This window comes from Calonectris borealis, chromosome 4 (genome assembly GCF_964195595.1).
Source record: "Calonectris borealis chromosome 4, bCalBor7.hap1.2, whole genome shotgun sequence".
In the NCBI taxonomy this organism is placed as follows: domain Eukaryota; kingdom Metazoa; phylum Chordata; class Aves; order Procellariiformes; family Procellariidae; genus Calonectris; species Calonectris borealis.
The window spans coordinates 61586459-61613887 of NC_134315.1; the positions used below are offsets into that span (position 1 = coordinate 61586459).

Genomic DNA, 27429 nt, shown 5'->3' on the forward strand with positions numbered 1-27429 from the left:
GAGAATTTGACATTTCCTTGGTAGAGAACACTTAAGTTTGTTACTTTTGGAGACAGTCCTGCTATGAAAGGCTGAAATTTCAAAAAGTTTCCCCCTGTAATAGAGGAAAAGACATGGTACTGGGGGTCCCAAATGAAGGAAAACCTAATTGCAGAATATTTCTGCAGGAAAACCTTTCTGTTTCAAAGCTCTTCTGAAGAACGATTAGAAGAACAGCCCACTGGGAGTTGGACGATTAAAAGAATAGCCCACTGAGGGTTGAACAAATGCTCAAAGCGCCATACACCAGGCAGGCAGGTCCTGCTCTTCCACCCACCACCAGATTTCAAGCAATGATCCCTCCTTTCCAGATGACTGTGCTAGCAACCAGGATTCAAATCTATGTTGGTTTCTGTCATGCTTGGTTGGCTTTTAACTGATGTATCACTTAATTGCAAAAAACACTGGCAGAAAGCAAGCTGCTTTCAGCTTTTGGGCCTTGATCCTCAGTGTCATTTAGATTCCAAATAGCCATCTGATGGCACAGCCAAAAGTATAAAAAGGAGATGACTGTGATTTTGACCACCTTCCATGAAGTCTTCCTGACTGGGTTAATGTGCTGCACAGAAACCTCTCTCTCACTTCCTAGATAGATTTTACTCCTTTGCTAAAGAGACAGCATATAAAAAAAACCCTACGTGTCATTTAAGTCCTCAAAATGAAGCCAAAATGACATTTGAAGGATGAATAGGTGTTGTGGATAGGGGTATTCTTTTTCTCATGCCTTTATTGGTATAATTTTCTACTCTGACACAGCTATTTTCTTTTTCATTTCTAGTTTTTTCTAACAGAATACACCGGGCCTCTTCTAATATATCTGCTCTTTTACATTCGTCTCTCAACTATTTACGATCAAGTGGAAAGTACGAAGAACTTCCGGCACCCAGTGGTTCAGTAAGTGACACTTGCGTGAACTATTTTCCTGGAGGACAGGGAGCCAGAGGGATGGAGACTGCATTTCCAGGGCTGAGGAGGTTACAGGGGGTGTGAGGCTGCATGCCTGGTCTGAGTCAGTGGGAGTTTCAGATTGTTCTTATCAATAGCGGTTTGGCATTTTAGCAGCACCCATAAGCCTGACCAAAAATGGGATCCCAGTTGCAATGGTCACTGCACCTGGTCACAAGGGGAGATGTAGTATTTTCCCCAAATAGTTTGCGCTCTAGACACACAGTCTGAACAGAAGGGGAAATAATAAACACAGCAGGTAGTAACTCAAAGTCACGCTTGACAGAGAAGAAAGGACAAGATTTCAGGTGTCCCACTCCCAGTCTCTTTACAGTGCAGTCCCACTCATAAGATGAGTAGCATCAGCATCCAGCACAGAAGATTACCCCCACGCCAGCTCTCACCTAGGCACAACAGGGAAGAACTTCGAGAGGTCTGCATGTCATGAGTCAGGTCAAGAACAACTGAGAAACTCAAAAGAAGCACCACTGGAATTCAGGACTGGTAATCTGATTTTTGAAACTAACCTCTTCAAACTATAATTGTTCCCCAGGGCCATACGCAACATATTTGAGTTCTGAAAGACTTTTAAGAAATAAAAACTTAAGTGACAAACAAAAATAAGAGCTCAGCCACTGCTACAGAACAGTGAAGAGCACAGGTTGTATCTAGCTGTACAGAAACAAATCAGAGGAGCTCATATAAAAGCATAAACCAGATAGCTTTGCTTCTCTCCATCACTGGAACAGTAATGCTAACAAGGAAAATTAAACAGCTCTGATATAATACAGTAGGAACTGATCACAAGGAAACACAACCTGCTTAGTCTGCTAGAACTCAAGAGCGTGACAAAAAGCAATGAAGAGAGGACAGCCAACCAAGATAGCTTTTTATGACCTTCGACGGCCTCTGCCATTCCCAAGTCTTTTGAAGGACTCCGGAAGAAACAAAGCAGACCTGATCAATGGGAGGATTAAGAGCTCTTACAGACAAGAAAATGGCAATCAGCTACACACGGTAACTGCCACGGAGGCTCAAGGCACTGCCACCACCAACTGTACCCCTCCACAGGATGGTGGTTAATGCACCAGGCAGGCTGGGAACTTTCACACTGAAGGAACTTACTTCTCTTCAGTGTGATTGTCCCCATTCTGGGGGATTAGTGCCTGCCAGAGGGGTGGAACATGATCAAGGAAAGCCTGTCGGCTGCGTAAGTTGGAGCACTGGAAGTGGGAGGGCACACAGGGAACTAGGAGCCCCAAGGAACTGTAGAGCTCTCCCACAGCACTTTTTCCACACTATGATTGCAGAGTCAAGGGAGCTGGTATACAGAGAAACACAGTGAGTAATATTACCATTTACAGATGGAGGAACAGAGACTTGGAGAGACATTAAGGGAGTTAGTGGAGCTGGGAATTCAACAGAATAGTTGAATTCAAATCCAGAGCTGCAACACATTGCCTGCCTTCTCTTGCTCATACACTTAAAAGGAGAGAGTTTCTGGTAGCACAAGAAGAGCCAGCAATACCTTTACATTCTTTTAAGTGGGTAAGGGATGTGCAGAATCCTTCCAGTGACCACTCCTTAACAGGTTCATCTGAGGTCCCCGTCCTAAGACAAATTAATTTTAAAATTCCCAGCAAAGCTGCAAGTTTGCTCCAGACTTTGGATAAGTCGTTAGTTATTTGAAATTTTCTTAGCTAAACTCTCTCTGGTTTAATTACTTTGAAATTGTTTAATCTTTGGCTCTGGCTACCATACAAGATGCATAATAAAAGTATTTGAAATTTCACATGCTGAAAACCACTTTTCATTTATGTCTTATAATTGGTCTGCAGTGAGACGGACTCCGGTAGTACGGTAAATGTAACCAAGATAAAATGCCACCAGGAATCACTCTTGACATTTGTTTCTGAAACTCAATCTCTATGAGCTGCAACCCATTCTCGGAAGCAAATCAGCAATGCCTGTTATTGTTTCATAATCTTCCTCAAAAGAGAATAAGTGTAATAATTTCTACAACAATTACCTCATTTCTTTGTAATGGGCAACAAAAAAGCCATCAGAATGGATTAACTTTGCAACAAAATCTCATTTTGCATCCACAAGGAAATGAAATACAAACTACCTCCATGCAGCTACTTGAGTTGGCAAAGGATAAGGAAACCATTCGGAAGATATTCAGAATGTTTTTAAATGTCAGACACATCCTACAGGAGCATTAAGGTGGCCTTAAAACGTGGGAGACGTCTTTTGGAAAAGCACAGCAGACGCCTCTTGTATACACAGCTGTCCTGTTTTAATGTCTTGTCAGGGCTATGTATCACATTCAGAGCTCGAGGAGCTCTTTTTAATTCAAGGCTAGTAAAAAATAAGTTGCTTCCCTGCAAAATGAAAGCAACTTTGTATAACACTGAAAATGATTCCATTAATCTTTGGTTCCAGATGCTTCAATTAAGACAATATCTTAAATCCCACAATTTCAGTGTGACTCTGCAGTTTTGTAATATTAGTCCTTATTCCTTTTCTGACATTAAACTGTGAAGTAATAAAAAGCAATCTTTCACTTACCTTAATTTCCTTTTTTTTTTCATTCCAGCTTGGCCTGCTTCTGCCATTGTTTACACTACATCAGACATCTTCTGGAGACGTTATTTGTTCACAAGTTTTCGGGAGGGCACACTCCTCTGAAAAATATGATAAAGGTGACAATATGGTTATCATATTGTGTAAGAGAGAATATCCTCATATCAAAGCAGTCCTTGGAAGAAGATAGGAAAATAAAATATAATTTATTTTCTAGCTCCAGGAATTATGATTAGTCAAAATACAAATATAGGAAGAATTTCAGGGCCCTGTGCCCAAGGACATGAACTGAAATCAATGTCCATTTTAGCTTCTGCATGTCGATTCCCACTTTGACTCATCCACCCAAGGGGCTGATTGTCATGTCCAGGATATTTTTCAGACTGAATGCTATTTTATTATGAGATATGCTGCTGCAACATCTAGCAATGCTGACAGAAATCACACTCCACTTCCTCAGTGCAATATAAATAGAGAGCAAGAGACAGGCCTTGCATTAGGAAGCTAAAATCAAATTACAAGTACAAAAAAAAAATATATTCCTCTTCTATAGGTGGAGGCCTCAGGAAGGAAGATACTGAGCTGACCTGAAGTCTTCTGTCTCCCAAAGCCTCCTGAATTTCAACTGTGTGTCATTATTCATAGGCTCTCCTTCCTTTTATTTCACATACGCAATCTCAGCCATTTTGTATTACCCCACCCCTCATCCCATTCAGTGTGATGTAAAGACCCTCCCTTTAAAAGTTTTGCCATACATTTAAGATTTTAGTGAAGGAGGTAAACATATGGCCATGATAGGGGGCTTGACTCAATTCCAGTCAGAAAGGAGGTAATGAGATGCACAGCTAGAGATGTAGTTTTACAATACTCACTGTTTAAGAAAAAAAAAAAGGTATATAAGCTAAACGGCTTTGGAACTAGAGTGCCATTTCCAAAGTGATTCATGCATGTGGGAGTTAAAGACCTACAGTCACTGTTGTCCCCTCGTGTCTGTGGTACGCGTACCACAGTGGCATCACACACAAAAATTAAAAAGAGAAGACCTGACTTGCAGCCCTACCTACGGGATAGAGCTGTAGCACACTGCTCTTCTCGAGAAAGTACTGAGCACGGGACCCTTAACTGAGACACGTAGAAAGACTTTATCCAGTCTCCAGGGTGGTTTCAGTTGTTTAGCTGGTGGGTTTTGTTTTTCCTTTGTACAAAGGATGGGAGCAATGACTCCTACACAGGGCAAGAAGATGATCACATTATCTCTGCTTGGGCTTTCCCAAGCCCACAGCCTCAGTCACCAAGCAAAGGCAGCTGGGGTGCTGGTTTTTGACAGGAGGATGAAGTGGGGCTGAATCCATGGGAGTAGATGCAGTGTGTAGCTCAAATATCTTTATAGGAACTGTGTGCCTTTTTTTTTGCCAGGGTTAAACCAGCCTATTCAGTTTTACTCTTTATTGTCTTGGCTGGTTTAGCGTTCTGCTTGGCTAGCTCTATCTGAGCTTTAAACTCAAACGCTGAGTTTAAAGGTATAGTAACAGCTCAGCTGTTTTAACCAGCCCTAGACTTTTAATAGTACAACTCAGAGAAATGTGCCCTTCAGCAGTAGAATCAAATAAGGAGAAAACAAACATCAATTCCTACAACAGGCATAAAACACATTCAACACAACCCAAAAAATCTACACTGTGTGTCCTTTTATTTTTTTTTTAGTGCCTTCATAGCATCTTAAAAAGATCTATATTCTGTGACTCAAGAAGCCACTGCAAAGTCGTTCGATGGTCATCTGGGTTTTGCACTTACCAGAGTTTATATTTATAAAGTTATGGTTTGTACTTGCTTATCGCCCTTTCTAACAAAGAAAAGTATCTTTTGTCCGTTCCAGGGCTGTGCCTTTTACTGGGGATTCACTTCCTGGATTGCATACTACATCAACCATCCACGATATACGCCACCATGTATGTATAAGTAGAACACAAAACTGACCTTGGTTTTAAACAGTTTTTGGTATGCAACCTTAAGTCCTCCAAAATCAACAGGTGGCCCCACATGAGATCATACGACTAACCTAGCTAGAGATTAGCCTTTACTCCCTGTCAGAAGGAAGATTGTTGTGCGGGAGGCACTCCTGCTGTGCCACTGAGTGTAAGTTCCTATTCAGCGATGGTCAATTGCTGTCCAGTTTTACGAACTGGAAATATTGGCCAAGTGGAGAAAACACAAAGATAGATATATTTTGCTCATCTTCACAATATTTGTATTAAGAATGCAGGAGAGAACTAGAGCTGGCTGCATTTTCTTGGAGGAGACATTTATTTGCTAAAGATACATCTGTTTCATGAAAATTAAAGATTTTTTTTTTGTGAGAAACCAGCAAAAGTCAGATACTGCTGCTAAAAACGAAAAAAATCATTTTTTTGCTTCCAAATTTCATTCCTCATTTTGTTCCCTCTCATCATATTTTATTGTTGCACTGCTGTTTCTTCATGATTCTTTTCTTCTTGTTTAATCTTTGAACTTTTGCTTCTTTTGAGGGTAATTGTCATAAGTTTTATTTCCTGCTACTTTACTTTCCTTGCTACACTTAGTCTTTCTTTTCCTCTGCATCTTACACTTATCTATGAGCTTTGGGAACAAAGGGTTTGCTTTGCCATTTTTATTTACGCTCAATTAAATTATTAATTTTTTCCAATCAAAATTTTCTCCTACATAGCACTTGCTTGCCTTTCAAAATAACACAAAAGTTCTGTTTCAAAATGATGTGATTCATTGAAAGACAGTTGAATTTGGTGTGGCTTTAAAAGTAATGCCACAAACGACATTGAAATGTCCCTAGACACAGTTGTTAGCAGTCTGGGCCATCAGATCAGTAGGTGCAGCTTCTTCATAAAGGAAACCATTTGTTCAAGACACAGCTTTCCAACAGAGAAAGCATTCAGAAGAAGTACTTCCAAATGCCTTAACATGACAATTATAGTAGGTACATGGGTCTAACGCTGGAGATCACCAGTCCTCTGGCATAGTTAGCTGGATGAGTACAACACTGATGGTTTATTTGGGATGCAGGAGCAGGTGACCTCCACAGCCATATCCAGAGATGGCTGGTTTGGAGACAGGTAAAGAAAGGCAAGCAGGTAGTTGCAGAATGCTGTGCAGGAGTGGTAAATTAAACCTCATACTCGCATGTGCTGGTTGTTCTGAGGAGGAGTTTTAGAGCATGCCCTTGGCATCACAGAGGAGTCGTGTGCCAGCCAGAGGAAAAGGGTTCTCAAAAGTAGAGGCTCGATGAGACTTAGTCAGGGAAGTGAGGTACATACATGCGGCTTGTGTCCCTCAGCCATGACCAGGGTTTACTTGAGAACTGTAAACCTTTGGAGATGACCATGATACAGCACTACAGTGGTCTGGGGACAACAGCAAAAAGGAGAGGGCAGGCAAAGGGCAGGTAAAAATTGCAAAGGCTAAATATATCTCTTGCATGGCAAGACTGTGAAGCAGATAGTGGCTATATAGTAAAGCTTCACTACTAAAAACCAAAAACGTAATGGACAGGTTACGTCTTGGGTTGTCTGCTCATGGAGCTAGAAGGGCCTATGGATAAGGCTGCGATTCCTGCCCTGGTTCTGCCACTGACCTTCACTTCATCCCTCCCCTTGCCTTTCCAAGGAATTTAACACCACCAGCTGCTTTGACAAAGCACTTGGAAATACAAAGCTGACAAATACTAGAAAAAGTTAGGTGAAAACTGCCTTGAGGTCAGTGGTGAAGAGACTGGCGTTCTAGAAAGCTGTTACTATTTGCATTGTCTTCATATTGTGTGTGATAATATCCATTCTTTCTGCAGAGCCTGTCAGGAAAGAAGTATTTCTGCTCCTCAGCACTAGATTAATTTCACCCATAGCAAACCATGTGCATACCGTAAAATGCAATTTATAATTTCATTCTATTTTCTAGCATTTGGCCACAGACAAGTTTCTTTTGCTGCCCTTGTTTTTCTGGTACGTACAAGTTTTATTAATGATTGTGGAATAGGAGTAACTCACAATTGAGCAAAATGCAGTAATGCTGCTATGCATTTGTGTATGTATATATATACGTCCACACCCACAGCCCTGTGTCCTTTGACTGGATTTAGTGATAATCTATGAAGGTTTCTAGGCCAGGGAGTCTCCTAGTACTATTTACCTATACAGAGCTTAATGTGAAGTACTGTATCTGAGAGCCATGAGAACATAATTGTGTAAAAACACTAATATTTAGACAGATCGGAACTTGCCATTTTTAAAACACTGAAGAATTACATCCTAAGCAGACTTTCCAATAGTACTGTGTACCCTGAATAACTTAATGTCAACAGCTATTAAAAACAATAAAAACAATCCCTGCCAAAGTGGGTTAAGCCAAGGGAAAGCGCAGGTGATGAAGGATGGATGATGTTTTGAACCTGATGTTTGAATGCACATAACCACATAGTGAGACAGAGGCTCAGCAAGAAATTCTCACATGGAAATGTATATTCTCTTCCATGCTCTGTGGGCATTCCACTTGGAAAGGCTGAGTGTTGACTTACCCAAGCAAGCATGGGTCAGTAGCCAAAACAGTCAGCCTCTTCGAAAATCAGATACAGAGCAGTTTCCAGAAATATAACAGGAAGATGGGACAGTAACGTGTCTGGGCTCCTTCAGGCAAACACTATTCAGAAAAGCATTCAAACAACTCCTTAGCAATATTTAAATGCTGTCGTAAATTGGGACCCTTAAAGATCACAGTTTTGGCAGTGTTTGTCTCTGGGGGTTGGCCATGCAGTTGTCAGCTTTTCCTGCCCTAACAAGGTATAGCAAAGACAAGCAAAATACTCACATGAAGTTGTTCACGCACTCAGTGAGGCTCTATGGCCAAAAGCGATAATCCTGCACTGCGGAGACAGGGGGCTGTGGCAGCGGTAGGCAGTGGTGCGCCCAGAGCCTTGCTGTCTGCACCCTTCCCAAGCTCAGGGGTTACGTGAAACCAAGCAAACCACTTGCCTGAACATTCAGTGCTACCAGTAAAACTAGTCCTCGTCAAAATCTCTGCATAGGAAAAGCCTCCTTCTCTCAAGAAACATCCTTCCTCTCGTCAATGTAACACGCCCTGCTATAGCTTTTATGGAAAATGCTGCCATCAAGCAAAGGGATGAGCCCTGTTGGGGGTATTTGCTATAAAATATGGCCATTGCCTTCAGATCTGCATCAGCACCTGGTCTGTGGTCTGAATTCTTGCAGCTCTTTTGAGAAGTTCCTACCCGCGGAAACTCAAAACCTTTCCCTTTCAGACCTTGTTCTGGCAGGTTCCCAGACAATGAATTTAAAACAGCAGCATACAAAATAAAAGAATTCGAAGCTGTTTTCACAGGTTACTAAAACATATGAATAAAATATTTGGAAGATTTCTTTTTTTGTCCCTCTTTTAAGGCTTCTCTTTGTTACATATCCCGATTTAAGTGTATACGTCTCCAGCTGCTGTAAACAACAGTACTGAGTAATTTGAAAAGTGTCAGCAGGCCCTTCTGAAAGATTCTCATATTTAGAGAAATTACTCTAAGCTTTGCAGGGACGTTTTTCTCATAGGGTACCCATGGAATATAAAGACGGGGAACAGTATGTAGACTTCAATATTTTATCATCATAAATATGGTAAGCCTTTTTTCTGCTCTTCCCCACTGCCCCATATTTTATATCTGAGACACCGACTAAGGACTAGCTTACATTTAGCAGTACTTCTCCATATAGAGCATTAGCAGCCACATTTCTGAAGAAGGACATAAGAGCTAATTACAGCAGAATGCAGCTGCAGAGTCAAAGGTAAGCCAATAAAAATCCCTGCAGAAATGCCCTTTGCTTGTTTTACTCAGAATTGATTACAGAATTAGTAGGTGTTAACTACAGTATATGAATCTCTCTTGCTCCACAATAGTATGGGCATTGCACATTTCAGTATGCATAGTGTTTCACAAAAACACTTTTAACTTTGAAACTTTTTTCTTTAAAGTAATAGTAATCAGAAATAATCTTGTTCCTAGCTCATAATTGGAAGTACGTAAATTAAAATTATTTCTATTGCTATGGCTACAATTATAGCTTCTGATACGGTATTTTATAATAGAATTTCCTTTTCTGGCTATTTAGTGTTTTACATCTGGTGTTTATGATAGATGACAGCCAGTTAGTTGTAATTAAAAAACATAAAAGGACTGCAGGATTTGACCTATGACTACATATCCATGCAGAATAACAGCTTTGCTAATAGAACTGATTTAAACTTTCCTAACAACACCCACAGAAATCTCTCTGCCAAAAAGGGGAAAATTCTTCAGCAAAGCTATCTACAATGTTCTTTCAGATAATGGCACATTTCAATATAAAATGAAGTTACATATTCCTTTCAATTAGTTTTAATTGAAGTTTGTTATGGATGACTTTCAGAATTGGCTTTAAAAAATTATAATCGTATTTCTTTTTTTCTGTATTAATTTTGTGACTTTACACTTTTAACATCTCTAGGTTTTAGCACTCTTCCTTTTTATTTTAATTTCTTAATTTTTTCCAGCCTTGCAAAATTTAGAATGACAAATGAGATAAGAAAACACAAATTTTTAACACTGCATTTTTTCAATTTGAGAGGAGAAATCAGTCTTCAAACCTGGAAATGAATAAAAAAGTTCAATTCAGTCCGAAATTGAAATGTATACAGCATTTTGGTTTTCTTCATAAAGCATAAATGAAAAACATAAAATTAGATTGTTGTACTGACAGGGTTTCTTTTTCAGGAACTGAAACTGGTTTTCCTACCAGTTCCCACTTTAAATATGGGTAGTAATTGGTTTTGATTCTACAGCAGTTGTAATTGATGAAGTACCAAAAGCCACAAGCAAATCTGAAATCACCTTGAACTATATGCTGTATAACCAAGTGGAGAGACATAGTACCTCTTCCAAAGATTTAAATAATCTAAATATCAAAGACCAAGTTTGAGAGGTTGGTTAGGGCTGGAAATGGCGTAACGAGAGAGTAGCAGAACCAGGAATTATACTGTCTCCCTTCATTTATCAATTCCCGACTACTATCCATTCAACCCGTCTGCCCTTCAGGGAACCGCTGCCTGTTTTTTCACCCTATTTTTCCTTCCTCTGCGACTTACCTGGAGAACTGGTTACGGTGCTCTGTGACTGGCGTAACAAAGGTGTTGCGCTGAACACCTTTGAAAGCGTGTGTAGGAGGAGGGTAGGCACATTAACTCATGACATCTTTACAAAACCAGCGGTCAACTTCTCACCTGCTTCTTTGCAGGCTGGATTAAATCCAAATCCCGGCAATGATGTTCAGTTCAGAAAAGTGCTACGTTCCTTAGAGCCCAGGGAGCCTCTCTGATCTCCCCAGACCAAAGCGTCTTGCACATGCTGGGCATGGGAACCACAGGGAACGCCTGCCTGCACGGAGCTCTGCGGAGCTGAAACATGGGCTTTCACCCCAGCCTGTGCCCGCCGTGCTCACTAGACATTTGTGCCTTTGTCAAAGGTCACAGAATGTATTTGTGTTAATGGGAGAGTCATTTCGGAGCACATATTTTCTGGATACAGAAATTAAGCTGTAACGGGGGGATTCTGGTTGTGCTCTGCAATGCAGTTACCGCAGCATTTTAGGCATACAACTGAAAATATGTTTTTAATGTCTTGCAGATGTGTGAAGCTGGAAATCACTTTATCAACGTAGCTTTAGCTCACCAAAATCATTCAGGTCTGTCTTTGTTTCCTGTTTGTCTATTTAAGACTGAAGTGTGCTTAACCTATCCATCTTCTGCTGGTACACAGTAATTTATGTATCTACATCCACAGAATAAAGAAAAATGAAGTACGTACCATACCATCAGTATACCATCTTCAAAATGAATGTGGTGACAAGGAAACATTAGCAAGACTGTTGTTGTTCCAAAGCTTATAGCAAATTTATCTTAATTACACACAACTGCAATTTAAATATGGATTTAAGCATGGAAGTTCTCTAAAGCATCCTGTTGACTGACAACAGAGGATTCAATTTTAAATAAGTTTCAAAAACTTATAAACTAGGTTGCAGAGTTTTTAGATACGCGCATCTCATGCAAAGATACACACACACACATATACAAATACACAAAGATAGACTCATGAATACCTACACAGGCATTAATGTATATATGTGCTCTTAAAAGGCTGCTCCAAGCATTGGTTTTCAGGGTCTTTTGTACCATGAGAATAAAAGTTCTACTATATATAGTAGAAAGTAAAATATATTTTCAGATAATATTAGTATAATTTCGCAGTGTAACACCCTATTCAAGAAAATACTTCACCACGGTATGATCAACTTCACACACCAAAGTCAGCTTCTATTCCGGAAAGCTTTTGATGCGCTGTGGTTAGGCAGGTGCTGATGTTGTTTGTTGCAAGGGGCCTAATTCCGTCTAAAAGCAACAAGAGCCAAATAATTCATCACTGTTCTCTCAGTGCCTACAAGTATTAAAGATAGCATTGTTGCCAGAACTTAAAAATGAAGTGTTGCATATGTGGCATTTTGTGTAAGCATTATCAGTGGCTTATTATCAGAGTCATGCTGTTAGCTCTGGAGTTGTTTTCCTGTGCTACCCTGGGATGAAGGATGAGGATGTGAGAGGGCACGGGTTCACATTCCTGAGTCAGGCTGAATAAGATACAGCTGCATCCTTTATATCCCAGAAGAGTGCCCTTAGCCCTCGCCTGCCGGCTAGTCCGCATTAAACTAATTGTCTCTCTCTCCCTCTGAACAAAGGTTGCATCCTTTGGACATGCTAGGCCTTTCCTGTAAAAACTGATACATGGCTCGCTAAGCAGCATTCTCACTAGGATAAATACAGCTTTTGCTGTCTCAAAAGATTTCACTGAAACTTTTTTAACAAGTTGTACTCTGGGAACATTGGCCAAGGGGATGGCTCTTACATAGGCAAGTTGCGATAAGGCTCAGTTCCCCTCCCTGTATTGAAACTGGTTTTGTCTGTTTGGGTTTTTTTTTCCCTTCTTTTTTTTTGCCCCTTCTTTTTTTTTTCCTTTCATAAAGGAAGTAAAGCCTGTTTTCCAAGTCCAACATACAACCCCTTCACGTGGCTCTTCTTGCTGGTATCCTGTCCCAACTATACGTACGAGGTACATGACTTTCTTCTGCTTATACGCAAAGGGTAGGTGGTTACTGAGTTTCAGCCTTTGCCTGCAGAAAAACTGCAACGTCTCCACGCAGTTCCCTCTGCACATCAATCATTGTGTTCTGTATGTCAGAGTGTCCTTGCTCCCACAAATGTTTCTCCACCAGACCCTTCTCTTCCCTTACATAAATATCATGACTTTTGTATATTTTCCCCTCCACTACAGACTCCCCAGTGATCCAAGAATTTACCACCCATCTCTTCACCCCCATCCAGCACACTGGGGGGTCCCTTTCTAGCTATTTTTCCTCTCCCGTTTCCAGTATGAGTATCACGCTCTTCTTCCAGGAGGAGCTTTTGGGGAAGTGGTCACTTCTGAAAACATGCCCTTTTGCTTTACATAAAGTATACAATTAACCATGTCTTTTTCTTTGCAACAGGTTGGGTCTTGGATTAGTTTCACAGTGATGACACAAACCCTGCCAGGTAAGTTTCAAACAGAATGGAGATAGCCTCTAAATTGTTGTTTGCAGAAGCGAATTTTGGAAATCTAAAATTTGCCAAAAAATTTATGGCATATGAAATATTGCCATCAAATCCCCCCTGTGACATGACTGTATAAACCTTCAAAGTGCTATCCTCAGAAAGTGTGGAGAGCATGAACACTACTGCAACACCGTCTTTTGATCAAAACCAGATCTCTGCTTTTTATGAAATATTGTTGTTTCTTCTGTTTCCACAGTGAAAACAGACTTTGAAATTTAGAAAAAAAAAGAAGTCAGTATTCTTAATTTACAGTCAATCATTTTTAATATAGGAAAATTTCTTTGCATTGTAATCCTGGAATAATACTTCTAATAGGGAGAGGAAAAGAGATGTACTTAGTATTTCAAAAGAGGAAAGACACACAACATACCTGGTAGCATTTCCCCGTTTGTTTAGATCAGGCAGCCGGCTCCTTAGAGCAGCCTGCTTAGTAGTGTTTGCAACTCTTGCTCAGTACTTTCCTGCATCCTTAGAGACCTAAATACCCATACAAATATGGTCCCTGGGACTGAGCTCTCCAAAACATTCACTTTTTGATTGCTTTTCCATTCCAAAATAGAAAACTATAAAAGCAACTTGCAAAAAGTAGCCCCACGTGGTTTACAAATGAAAAAGAAAGGAATTTCAAAAGCGGATTAAACTGCATTATGCAAAAATTAAACTTTTAATTTTGTTTGAAAAGATACAACATTTTTGTGCTTTAGGCTCTGGTATGGAAATGACCTGAAAGTCTGGGGACATTGTAGGGCTCCCATTTGCAAGGGCAGGGAGCAGCAACGTATGCAGCACAGTCATCCCTGCTGTAATTGTCCCAAACGTAACAAATGAATGTTTCTGATCCACCAGCTCATTTTTAGGAAGAAAGGATCATGAATTTGCAAAAAGCACCTGTAAAAGCATTCCCCCTTTGGTGCCACTCAGCCCAAAGGGAGGGGTACCCAAGAGACCACTTACCGGCTCCTGACAACCACAGCAAGGGCCTGAGCATCTGTAGTTGTTAGGCTTTGTGAGACCTCGCTGCCAGGCAGCTAAATCTGTTCCTGCACCTACTGCCTACTTGCTCCAGGGCCGAGCTCCTCCTCCGTGCCACAGCAAGTTACAGCACAGCTCCCTGTCATGGTTGGGAGCCAGAGGTAAAAACAAAGAAGGGTTATAGGCCAAAAGCAAACCAGAAAAATAGTGGAGAGAAGCCATGGGTAATTCTGTGTTGAGACAGCAGCATGCCCAAGGAGGCCTTGCGATTTATGGCGAAGTCATAGGTGATACAGGGTGTGTCTAATAGATGAGAACATCGTCTGTGTGAATCCTGATGTGGAGGCTGAGCCCCAGGCTATGGTATATCGGCAACTGCAAGGCTGAGAGCAAGGGCAGAGTTAACTTGTCTCTGCCCACAGGAGAAATTGGAGACTTTTCCATAAACCCTCTTGTATTCACAGAAACAGACATTGAAAGAAGACGCATGATCCTTTTTTTCCCCCTCTTTTTCCTTGGTAGCTGGCATTTTTGCTTTCCTGATGGTCATCCAGATGTCTCTCTGGGCCCAAAAGAAACACAAGCTGTACCTGAAGCGATTTTATCCAGAGGTGCGGAGAAAAGCAGCTATGATTCCTATCATCTTCTAAGCTCTTCACGAGAGTTGGAACCTAAGCGTACAGTTCAAGAGCTAACTCAGAGTAAATGAGCCATTTCATTCAGTAACCAAAGTGGATCAGAAGAAGAATTACTGGATATCTTTTTCAGAAAATTAACAGTTCAAGACGAAGAGCTTTTAATTAAGTGAAAAAATGTAGCTCTTGAATTCTTGGTTCCTGCTAAAAGATATGATTTAATTAGATTTTCTGTAATGGAGCTAATTGGGAAGGGACAAGAAAATTGCTTATATTGAATGTTAGGCTAGATATTTAGCTGGTGTAAATGGGCACAGATGCTGTTAGAATTAACGAATACAGCTCATCTGCATGCATTTAGGTCTGGTGATTTTAAGGTTCAGTGTTAGATGTTGACAGGAGTCTTGGATTTTTGCATCAGAAGATGTTTCACAACCTTATTTTTATTAAACTGCACAGAAACATTATTAAACTGCACAGAAACAACACGTTCTGCCTCAGCTCCTCTAAAGCATCGCATCAAAGAACGACCTCTATGCTGTTAACACTGTTTAGTCTAGCTTTACAAGGTTTTTTCTTTTTTTTTTTTTTTAATTTTTAAAATCTCATAGCAAATTGTTCAATACATATTGGCTTAAATTGATCACTGCAGAGAGGTCTGGCTTTCTTTTATTTTCAGGTAGGCAGATCAGCTCCACAATCCCAGGAGGGGACTGTTTGTGAGGTGCTTCCCATCTCGCTACTAATTTGCAGCATGACCTTGGGTACATCATTTAAGTCCATGCCCCTTTCTCACTGATTGGGTTTGCGTGGCAAGGTGTGAGGAGTCCTCCCCCTGAGGAGGAGGGAGCGGCAGAAACAATGTGCGATGAACTACCGCAACCCCCATTCCCCGTTCCCCTGCGCCGCTCGGGGGGAGGAGGCAGGAATTTGGGAGTGAAGTTGAGCCTGGGAAGAAGGGAGGGGTGTGGGGAAGGTATTTTAAGATTTAGTTTTTATTTCTCATTACCCTACCCTGATTTGATTGGTAATAAATGAAATTAATTTTCCCCAAGTAGAGTCTGTTTTGCCCGTGACGGTAATTGGCGAGTGATCTCTCCCTGTCCTCATCTCGACCCACGAGTCTTTCGTTACATTTTCTCTCCCCTGTCCAGCTGAGGAGGGGAGCGACAGAGTGGCCTTGGTGGGCACCTGGCGTCCCGCCAGCATCAACCCACCACACTCACATTGAACAGTTCTGGAAACAGCAGATGACTTTCTGGACTAACAAGCATGTTAAGATCCCCTTGTCTGGATGCAGTCAGGCACTGAACACCATTAACCTTACTCATACCAAGCACTGTGACATACTTGGGCACAAGGTGAACCAGAGTACAGCTCGTTATCGAGAAGGAAAGGGATCTTGCCAAATGCGTTTCAGTCCATATCTGAACTGCCTCAGGTGGACACTGCTCAAAGGCTTCAGCTCCCCTTCAATTTAATCAGTCTCTATCTGCTACTTTACTTTCCAGAACATTATTTTTTAAGGGATTCTCTTGGCCTGTAATTCAAGTCCTGAAAACTCCATTTAATTCCATTTGCAAATCAGTGGCATCCATGTCATGCAGAAGCACAATTTTTAGCAGTTTTAGTTACAGAGAGCAAAAGAACTAGAACTGCTTCAGCACGTATTAAGATATAGAGAGTTAGGCGTTAAGTCCAGTTTTCATTCTATTTCTGTTGCACATTTATGAATGTCTTTTGGCTCCTTCAGGCTGGTGAAAAAGCTTACCTAAAGAACTTTAATCATTAGAGAAACACTGGAGTAGCCAAGCAAGGCAGGCAGTTTGTCTCCTAAAGGCGCTGTTATCTTTGCACCAACTCAAGTGTTCTAACAAAGTTCATTTGCCCAGTAAATTGGGTTGATATCCCTCTTCTAATGTCTAACTTGCAGCACTTATCCTATTAGCCACTGTAACTCAATTTCATATTGGTAATGTAAATAAATCACTTTCCATATTTTTTAACTTGTAACCTGTGAACACCTAGAATTTTTTATTCCTCTCAATGGAAAACCTGAGTCACAGTGACCATCCAGTTCTCTAACCCAGACTGCTAATAAAGATCTATTTTTTGAAAAATTATTTTCTGTACTCTTTAGTCACTTATACCTAACAACAATACTTTTGAAACCCATTTCTTTCCAGCCAGTGTTAGATGCGTGAGTCAAGACTGCTGTCTATTTTTTTCATCCAGCTACTGGGATTGTTTTCATTTCATGTTTATTAAATGTCTCATTTTAGCAATCTTCAAGTTTAAAACAGTTCATGTAGGAGGGTTACCTTCCAAAAGTACGTACTTATTTGTTAGCCTCTTGATTACAATGGCTGCAGCTTTAAGTCTGTTCAAGGCATGTTTCCAGAGTGATTCCGGTTTCTAGGAGCGCGGTTCCCATTCAAGAGTTATCTCAGGCAAAGGAAGTACTTCAGGAATTGTTTACCTCCCTGCTTATTAGTTGGTCCCTCAGTACATGGGGTGGGGGGGAGAAGGGTTTTGGCTCCTGTAGTAAATGACTCAAGTTTTAAAATGTGGGTAAGAGCAAACACTAGGTAAGAACAAATGAGGATACGTGACAGAAGGCTGTCTCAGATAAACATGGCAGATATTTTGAGATTCACCAATGGGGTGTTGACCAGCTAAAATTGCTCTGAACAGTGTTAAATGGCTTCAGAAATAGCAATAAATCCAATTTCCTGCACCTTCCCAGATCTTTTGTATTTTGCCCTTTTTTGCCCTCTTTGCCCAGATGTTGCCCTCTCTGATTTTCAGGGCAAGTTCCATATGAATTGAACAGGTAAGTTAACTTCCTGGCATGTAGGCCATGTTTTGCTTTAAAACAAAAAGTACGTAAAAATGGTCAGTATTTGTTCTGATAAACGTTTTGGGGGCCTTGCTTTTGGAAAAAAAAAAAAAACCAACCCAAAAAACCCCAAGCACACAAAAAAACCCAGGCAAAATCATCATGTGCTTGCCATGGGGCTTGCTCGCCTTACTGTATATTGGAGTCTAGTGCCCGTTAGTGGCTGCTTTTTGCTTTCGCTGCTTGCTGTGCTGCTGTGCTGCTGCTCACCGTACTGTCCTGGTTTTGGCTGGGATAGAGTTAATTTTCTTCCCAGTAGTTGGTATAGTGCTGTGTTTTGGATTTAGTATCAGAAGAATGTTGATAACATTGGGCCTACTGGACAACAGTTTTGGCAGGGACTGCGTAAAAATAAATCAGATGAAGTACTAACGGGTTCTTCCCAGCCTGCCCAACAAGGACTGTGCGAACGGCACTGCTCGGCCTGTGAGCTCAAAGCGTATCTCAAAATAGTCGCTTCCTGGTCCACCTGGAGAGACTGCTCAACATCCAGGTCCCTCCGTGTTCACCCTGCAGCTTGCAGCTGGGTTTCTGCTGTGACCCTTCAGATAGGCGAGTTTCATTTTTCCCAAAGTATTCCCAAGACTGTCAAATTCAGGAGCCTAAAGTTAAGCCTTCAGATACGCAGCTCTGCATTTTTGTGGCCTGCTCTTGCCACGTAATGCCAAGCTGGAAAAGAGCAGGCACCAGCTGAGGCTTCCTGGTGGTGCAGGGAGGCGTTGTGATAGGGAACCGAAATGGCAGATGCTCCTGTACACAACTTGGCAGCCTATATTTGGATCCCCAGTTTGAAAAAGCCCTTAAGACCCAGCCATATGCTCGTCTTATAAGACGGTTACCACATCTTCGCAGCTGACAGGACCGAAAATGATCTTGGTGATTTCATCTTTCCATAGGGAAAGTAGAGCTCGAAAGGACACCGAAAGCAGGAGAAGTGAATAAAAGCAGATGGTCACCCTTTTTTAAAAACGCTATTATCATCAAAATATCTTGGACTTTCCATTGTTTTGTATAAAGAAATTGACTCTAAATTGGCTTTTATCACACTAGAAACTGAGATAAAGCAGCCTGATATCAAAGCAGTTCTCTGAAAGAGAGCCTCCAGTGATAGCTAAATATAATAAAATAAAAATCACGGAATGTGAAGACTTCTAAAGCACGCTTTAAGAGGAAGAAAACTATAGGAAAGCAAGAGACTATTTATCTATTTATAGTTTTAACAAGTTCTGCTGAACTAAAAATTAATTCAAACCATAAAGAGTTTTCCAGCAAGCTAATATTTTCCACATGATGCGTTATTGGCTTCCCTTTTCTATGTTTTCCTAGGCACAAGTTTTGTCTTCAAGCGATATTCCCTGTCATTAACATTCATTAAAGCTTTTAGAGAAACTCACTCTATGCCTGTTTCAGTGTTCCACAGATAAACATAAATGAACTGTTGTGCTGTCACTGCACACAGATTAGTATCTACATGAATAATATTTTATTATGAAAAGCCTGGTTTATCATAGGTGAGTGTATAAAGGCTGCTGTATAGCTACGATTAAAGGCAATTTTCACATCACACATATTTAGCACCACGGAAGAACGTTTATTTTAATGGTCCCTGTGCATCTTCAGCCATATGTGACTCAAACACACAACTCTTTCTGCAGGAATCAGAACCAAGAGCCAAGCTTTATGATGGTCCCGGTGTTTGGTTATTTATTTGCCTAGCACACCAGAGACTGGCCCTCACCCGGCTCTGCCCTGTGAGGACCTGTGAGAAAACATTTCCTTGACCATCCTGTCCAACTGGACAAGCAGTTGTCCAGGTGAGGAGCGTCAGTCACTGCGTGACTGAAATAATTCGCATGGAATTTCCTTGCAATGTAATTGTCAATCTAAAACCTCTTTACCAAAGGGAAAGACAAGTTAATGGGTCCTTAGATCAAAAAAAAATCTACCACATATTAACACCTCCACAATACCCAGGCTTCTAATGTATACCTGCTTTTATCTAACTTATAAAGCCTTTGAAGACTGAGGAACCAAGCAAGAGGAAATCATTTATAGTTAAAAGAAATATGATAAGAGTATTCAATAATACTAATGAATTCCTTACTTAAAAAAGCAAACTTCACATTTTTTGTCAAAGAAATCTGATTGTTAGCCAGCTTCCTCCTAATACACAGTACTATTCCTTTGGAAAAGTAATATAGCTCTACCTTTTATTGTTCCGAACACCCAGCCATACTCAATAAGGAAGGCTTTTGTTTTAAACTTACAGGTATCACCATTTGGGGGCTCTTTTAAAGCACTACAGGACAGGCTCCAAAGAAAAGAGACCACATCAAACATTCATTTCTTCTTATTCATACTGAAAAGTTGATGAGTTTTCAGTTGACTGGTGAAACATCGTGACATTAAGTTACAAAACAAACAAATATTTAAAAAGGTGTCCCTCTCCTCAAGATAAGAACAGAAAAAGAAGGTACTTTTTGTCTTTTCTAGTAATAATATGAGGCCATTTCCCAGGTTCAAGGGCATCCTTTCAGAAGGAAACATTGATTAGAGAGCTGGAAGGACCAAAATGTGGCCGCAGTGTGCTCTTAGGGATTAGCAGCTGTGGCTTTTTGGAAAGAAATTTCACTCTTTGACAACTGAGCTTGACAGAAATGGATTAAAGATGACACATCTCCAATATTGCATCTAATGAAAAACAAAGTACCTATTCTTAAACCAACAGGGAATACTTGCCACATATACAAACACTGTATTCTTCTGCCCTCTGGTTTACATCATCTCTTTGCAGAAGGTGCCTTGCATTTGGACTTGTACGCCTTTCATTCTAACTCTTAATTATTTACTTGTACGCCTTTCATTCTAACTCTTGACACACGCAGTGATGTCACAGGAAAACCAGCTGTTGATTTCAAAACACTAAGGATGAAGAATCTATTTGTATACTGTTAACCAGTTTCAGCCCTGTTGCCCCACACATAGGGGATTATTTTGCTGCCCTTTTTAGATATCCTCCCAATAGCCACGTGAAGCACGATGCCATGTTCAGAGACTTGCCAAGCATCCCACCTTAATCCGGCTGCAGAGCACAGAGCTAAACCTCGAAGCAGCGCGTTGCAATACTCTGCACTACCTGAGCCCTGACTTCACGACAACCCTCCCTGCTTCTTTTGCTCCTAACCTCGGCAGGGCTGGAGCTATCCAGGCGCTTCTCTCTGCAAAAATACAGGCGTAACTCTTCCAGGTTTGCAACAGTATCTTACTGTTAAACCGTAAATCTGTAACAACAGAAGCTGCAACACTCTCACGTACATGTTTGACATGTTTTCTTATTCAGAGGGCCCTAGCAGGTAAGAGGAAGATGGATATTGTGCTTATATGGATACAGGGACAAAGTGAGCAGGGCTGTAGTAACCTGAGAGCTGGTGCCTACTCAGGGGCTCCGTGCCTTGGGCACCTACCCCGGGAGAGGGCAGTGCAATAAAGATTTACTCTAATGAAGGCAATGCTGATCTTGATTATGGATCTGAAATTAAACAAACAGGTAATCTATTCTGATCACATGCAAATACTTGCTGGAAGCTGTACCTCAAACATTTTTGCACTCGGTTTGGAAATACCAATTTTAGAAGAATTCTCACTCACACACTATAAGCGCACGATAGACTTGCACAGAGTAATGCAAGATACACAGGGAATTACTGCATGCCCTGTTATTATATATAGTTACTTGTCTTCATTTTTTTCTCAGGGAAATTAAGTGCTTTTCCTACCAGAGAAGTGGTGGCAAATTTTCCTGCCCTTACGAACTGCAATACCAAATCCTTAGGGCAGACACAAGACTTTGACCGAGCGTGTCAAAGCGGGTGAGCTTCACAGAGGGAGTTCAGGAGTCACTCCCAGAGAGGAGACAGCAGTCTCCACGGGCTGCCCTGCTCCAGTGCTGACGGGCCTGAGCCCACGATGGGCCAAAGCCCATCTCAGCCACTGCTTCTCCCTCTCTGAGTCCCTCTGCCCACGGGCCATGGCCCCGGCCAGCAGTTTCAGCGCACGAGTCCTCTTTGAACTGCTCAAGAGCTGAAACGTGACAAGCCGGCCGCAGCCGTGCTGGGAGATGTGCTGCAGGTGCAAGGCCAGGATGCTGAAGCCAGATGCAAGATGGGCTTAGCCATCTAAATAAGCAGCCTGCCAAATAGGTTTTCATCCTTGAGCAAGTCATTGATGTTTGCTCCTCATCCCTTAGGCAACTCTTGTGGTCCTTCCCAGCCAGTGCTTCGTTAAGGCACACATCTGACTCGCTCTCCTCTGGGCGGAGGACTGCCCAGACCAAGAGAAGTGAGCACAGCAGCCGCTGCCATCAAACACTTAGAAAAATGACTGCTTTTATTTACTGGCAAACAGTTTATATAAAAGCACTAAATCCAGGCACGTGCAACAGGCAATATGGGACAATCTTGCCTACTGCAGTTCTGGGGCCTCGGGACTGCAGATGCATGTATCATCCAAAAGGAATATCTAAGCAAGCAAAAGGAAATACCTCGTGTAATCACATTGTTGTGATGCAATTATATGCGAATAATGCATTATAAAACATGTTGACAAGATCCCCACTTCTCAGCAGCCCTTTGAGCACTCACTTTTCAGATATCATTGAGCAAACAGAAATAAAATCAAATCCTTCAGCGCCCACAAACGTACAGCTGACATACACAATCAATAGGCAGTTACAAAGAGAGAAAAACTGCAGGAGTTTTCTTATTGGAGATAAGGAGTGGGGGGAGAAACTTTGTTTCCCCCCCACCTTCAGCAGAGAAAATAAAATTGATTCATTGGTTACAGTGCAAGGAGATGAGCATCTCCAGCAGAAATTAAGGGCACAAACAAGGTCACGATACATAAAAATTTCAAGCAGCAGCAGAGAGGACTGGCTAAACTGGCTGCCATTTTAACTGCAATTGTCGCTAAAACGGTCACATTAAGAGGCAGGCTGAAGGATGGTCAAAAGGTTAAGCCAAGCAAGCTGGTAGAGAAAACATAAAACACGTCCTCTGCCACAATAAATGTCTGCAGACGGGGCTTCTCCTGCTGCTGTCCTGATGGGGAGAAGGACGGAAAACTCAAGGCAAGTAGGGATCCTGATGCCTTGATCTCAAGCAAGCCCTGTAGGACTTGCCAGTTGAAGCCAACGAAGGTTAGTGGCACCAAAAATCATTCCTGGTATTTCTATCACTTCTAGAACTTCTAATGTATTTTCCTGCCACATTTTTTCTCCATCTCAATTTCCTTCATCCCCAGAGGGGATATATAGGCATATACTATATGCCTTTATGTTGCAGCAAAATATTCTACAGCCGCAAGAAATGAAAGCCATCTGTTCTTTGAAAGTAAAGTGTCTCAGCTAGGATTTTTTTGGTTTAAGTTTTTTTTTCCTTTTTTCTAATTAATACAACTAATCTATCAGCTTGCTTGCATTTCACACACAGCTAAAATACTAAGCATTTCAGCATAAGCTAGGAGAGAAAAGGTTCAATCAATCCAAAATCACTGTTTTTTTTTCCTTCCCATTTTTGATTCACAGAAAGTGTTGGAATATTTATGTTTACACCAGGAATCAAAATGTACTACTTCCCACGGGGGCCTCGCCTCTCCAAATCTCCTTTTTAGGAATGAGTTGCTCACATGCTTCTTTCCCTCAAACCAAGCATCACTTCATTGCTAATTACTGAAAATTACAAGTGCAACAGACAGCATTCGCTTGTTTTCAGAGAAAGCACCAGCTGGGCTGAACGCTGCAAACTGGAAAACATAGTGTTCAATCTCCCCAGCAGAAACATCCTCTGACCGCTCTGTACATGGGATTCTGACACAGCTTGAACTGCGAGTGAACCAAATCTGATGCTTCAGACCACTGAAAATTCAAAAGCAGCAGCAGGAAGATTCAGCATGCTGCCAAGGGGGAAACAAATGTAGCTGGAAAGCTCTGACCTTTTCTTTAACAGATGTAACATGGGGTAAGAGGATGAGGTGAAAAAAACTGTACCATAACTGAGCCTTATTGTGCACCCAAGTTTTTGCTCTGAAAACGGGCTACCCTTATACTTGAAACGGGAGTGTAGACATGGGGCCAGCGTCCAGGTTCTTCCATCCATGGGATGGATGTGGGAGAGAAAGGGGTGAGAAACAGGCTGCCTCTCTCCTTACCCCCAGGTGATGCGATGGAGTTTGCCGCTAGCATGGGCTCGCTGTCCAGGGGCCGGGAGGAAGCAGAGGGTCTGAGAGAGCAGAGGGTCCCTGAGACCCGCTGGCTCCCAGGGGTAGCCAGGTGGTGCAACAGGTCACGCATTTCCTCACGCCTTGCTTGGGGCTCCAGCCCCGAGAGGCTTCTTGTAGCGTCGCCAGTCTGCATGGCTCCAAAGCAACCTCAGGGCAAGAAGGGCCAAAGTCACCAGAGACACCAAAGTGTCCCTTTACCGGGCTCTTAGCGAGCCTTATCACTCCGAGCGAGCTAATATCCTTGAAGCTCTGCCCTGTCCCTCACATTCCCCTGCCCTCGATGGTGCCACAGCACATTCCTCCAAAACAAAAGCTGCCCACAGTTGCAGATGGCCATTGTAATCTCCCTGAGTGGCATAAATAAAATAGATGGATGCAAGCAGACTAATGATCTACTCCAGGATGCTTGGTTATGATGCATTGAAAAGAACAGCTGGTTGTCAGCGACATATTTACCAGGAATTTAAAAGACAACAACAGCCATATAATCCAGAGGATTTAATGACACAGTGGAATGAATGCTGAATAAATGCTCCTTTTGATAAACTCACAAACATTTGGGGGATGCAACAGTGATTTATATTCTTCTGGGAGAAATAAACAAATTAAGGCTTTCATGGACTTGTGGAGACCAGATTTTATAAATGTGAATTTATGTGTACTTTCAGATTAACCTTTTCTCTCTTGGTGTTAGAGGGAAACAAAACATGGAATTTTCAACTTGCAAGAAGCTCCGGAGTTTTGGTATTCAGTTTGCTTGTTATTCTGCCCTCCCTAAGTCAAGTGAGAAAAATTTCTTGCACACTCAAAATGTATTATGGAACAGAATTTTGATCCTGGTCTATAGTGAAACCATGAAATGATCATACCAAAATTTTACCTTTGTGGATGTCAAAATTGTTTGAGTAAAAAGTTAAGTTTTCATAGCATCAAAATGTTTCCTTGCAACATGGTAGAATCACTGCAGTTCACAGTGCAGAGTATGACAGTGGCATTTAAAAATGACTTACCCAAACTAATACATATAGGCAGTACTATTGATGGGTAAAATGAAACTATTAAAAAAAAAAGTGCTCTGTCTGAATTCAGCTGTTGGATATCTTCCTACAGAATTTTCAGATGTCAACAAAAGAGCATTTTCCAACAAAAATCATTCCAGAAAATGGCTTTGGCCATCTCCAAGGAACATGCCGATAACTGAAGGCACAAAGTGCATGAGTCTCTGGTCCTGCCTGCTCTTGAGGCTCGGACCTCTTGCATCTGTTCTCCTCAGTCCTCACACTTCTATACTGTCCTGGTTTCGGCTGGGATAGGGTTAAATTTCTTCCTAGTGCTGTGTTTTGGATTTAGTATGAGGAGAATGTTGATAACACACTGATGTTTTCAGTTGTTGCTAAGTGCCCTCCTAGTCCAAGGACAGCTCCCGTGCCTACTGACTGAGCTAGGTACACGAGATGGGAGGGAACATAATCAGGACAGCCAGCCCAGCTGGCCAACGGGGTATTCCATACCATGTGACGTCATGCTCAGTATATGAATGGTAGGCGTGATCCAGGAAGTACCGATCGCTACTTGGTTATCGGTCAGCGCGGGTGGTGAGCAATTGCATTGTGCATCACTCATTTTTGTATATTCTATCATTATCATTATTATTATTATTTTCCCTTTTCTGTTCTATTAAACTGTCTTTATCTCAACCCACGAATTTTTCTCACTTTTACCCTTCCGATTCTCTCCCCATCCCAGTGGGGGGGGAGTGAGTGAGCGGCTGCGTGGTATCGGCTGCCTGTCAGGTTAAACCACGACATATACTCTCCAACGACACAGCGACAGGCAGCATGACACAGCCTCTCCTGGCTGCAGTAGCAGCAGCGATGCACAGAGCACTGTCAGTTCTCAGCTCGTTAAACCCGAGCAGGCAGAAGTTGCTCCCCTCCACGCGCACCCTCCAGTAACGCAAACCCTGAAGTTGGAGACTGGAAAGAAGCACCTTGGCCAGTCAGCAGTTCAGGGAGCAGGTGACGCATTGTGAATCATGGCCATCACGTTCAGCGTATCAGATGGCTCCAACCCAGAAGTAAGAGATCCCTCTCCTGTCCCACCCTGTGGGTGCCGGCAGGATTTGAAGCACATCCCATAGGGATCCCCTGACCAGATCAGGCTCTCAGGAGAATTTCCCCTCCTGCACGTGTGACTTGGTGTGGGGGACGGCACTGCCCAGACAGCTCTCAGGGGCCTATTATGGGGCAGGAAGCCCTAGATACGTAGCACCACAAATCAGACATTGCTGAAATGCTGGCAGGACTCTCAGACATGATCAATAGGTAGAGGATCCTGCTATTAACTGCCAAAATCTTTTTCTTACTCCTTAGCATAAGAAGATGTTGCTGTCTTTTGCTGAAGTCCTTCCTGAAATGCAGCTCCTTTCATCCTGCCTCATCATCAGACACAAACCTTCAGCTGTAAACAGGCAGCATTTTTACCGTGCTGTCATTGCTACCACGGAGCTGAAGGTAGTTATTCTGTACCCTGATTAACTGCTACCAGCATTGTTATTAATCTGCATTACACGAGTGTTCAGAGCTCTCTGGTCACTATCCTGAGCCAAGACACAGGCACATACTTAACCCCAAGTAGACTGCAAGCCCCACACAAATCAATGGGCCAAGACTTCTGCAGCCCTCAGTACCTGACATTTAGCACTGAAAGCAGTATTAAAACTCTTCCCCTGCCCACGGCATTCAGCTATGTGAAAAGGCCATTCTTTCAGCATTGGCAAAAAGTTCATGAACCCAGCAGGGGAATAGTGTTGCAAGTTCGCCAGGGTGCCTATTTCTCTTTCTGTTGGATGCTGAAGGAAGCAATGACCCATATTTCCTACCACGTGCTCCGTTCCCCCGGACAGCTCACAGCCTCCTCCTGTTTCCCATACTTGGACCCGTTGTTGCTACATTAGCACCTGAAGCAAAGATCAAGACATCATTGTGCTAGATGCTGTAAGCAAAAATAAAAAGGAAAACAATCCCTACTCCCATCTGAGCATGAAGGGAGGCAACAAATACAACAAGGTATGAGGGCGATAATTCTTGAGTTATAGAGGATGATGTAGAAAGAAAAAATCCTCCTAGGTTTTCATTACCAAACTCATTTGAGATAAACTGGAAGAACAGTAATTTCTTGGAGGGGAAACGAACTTCGTACAGTTAAGTCTGTGCTGCCAAAAGCAAAAGATAAGAATGACCTTTGCTTTTAATGTATTTGTCTTTCCATATCCATTCATAGACAGTGAACCCAGCCTATTAGCACCATTGGTCTAACACTAAAAGTCAATTTGATTTAACCATACTTGCT

At 41.9% G+C, this 27429-nt stretch overlaps 1 protein-coding gene across 1 annotated transcript in view; it reads left to right on the forward strand.

Annotated features, from left to right (window-relative positions):
- Nucleotides 1-17018, forward strand: part of TECRL (trans-2,3-enoyl-CoA reductase like) — a 72010-nt gene extending 54992 nt beyond the window's left edge. The window contains exons 5-12 of the mRNA XM_075150613.1: nt 818-933; nt 3584-3689; nt 5447-5519; nt 7516-7559; nt 11276-11333; nt 12669-12754; nt 13191-13236; nt 14791-17018. Coding sequence (XP_075006714.1) covers nt 818-933; nt 3584-3689; nt 5447-5519; nt 7516-7559; nt 11276-11333; nt 12669-12754; nt 13191-13236; nt 14791-14918 — 657 coding nt within the window. The 3' untranslated portion in view covers nt 14919-17018. The remainder of the gene's footprint in view (nt 1-817; nt 934-3583; nt 3690-5446; nt 5520-7515; nt 7560-11275; nt 11334-12668; nt 12755-13190; nt 13237-14790) is intronic.
- Nucleotides 17019-27429: the final 10411 nt, after the last annotated feature.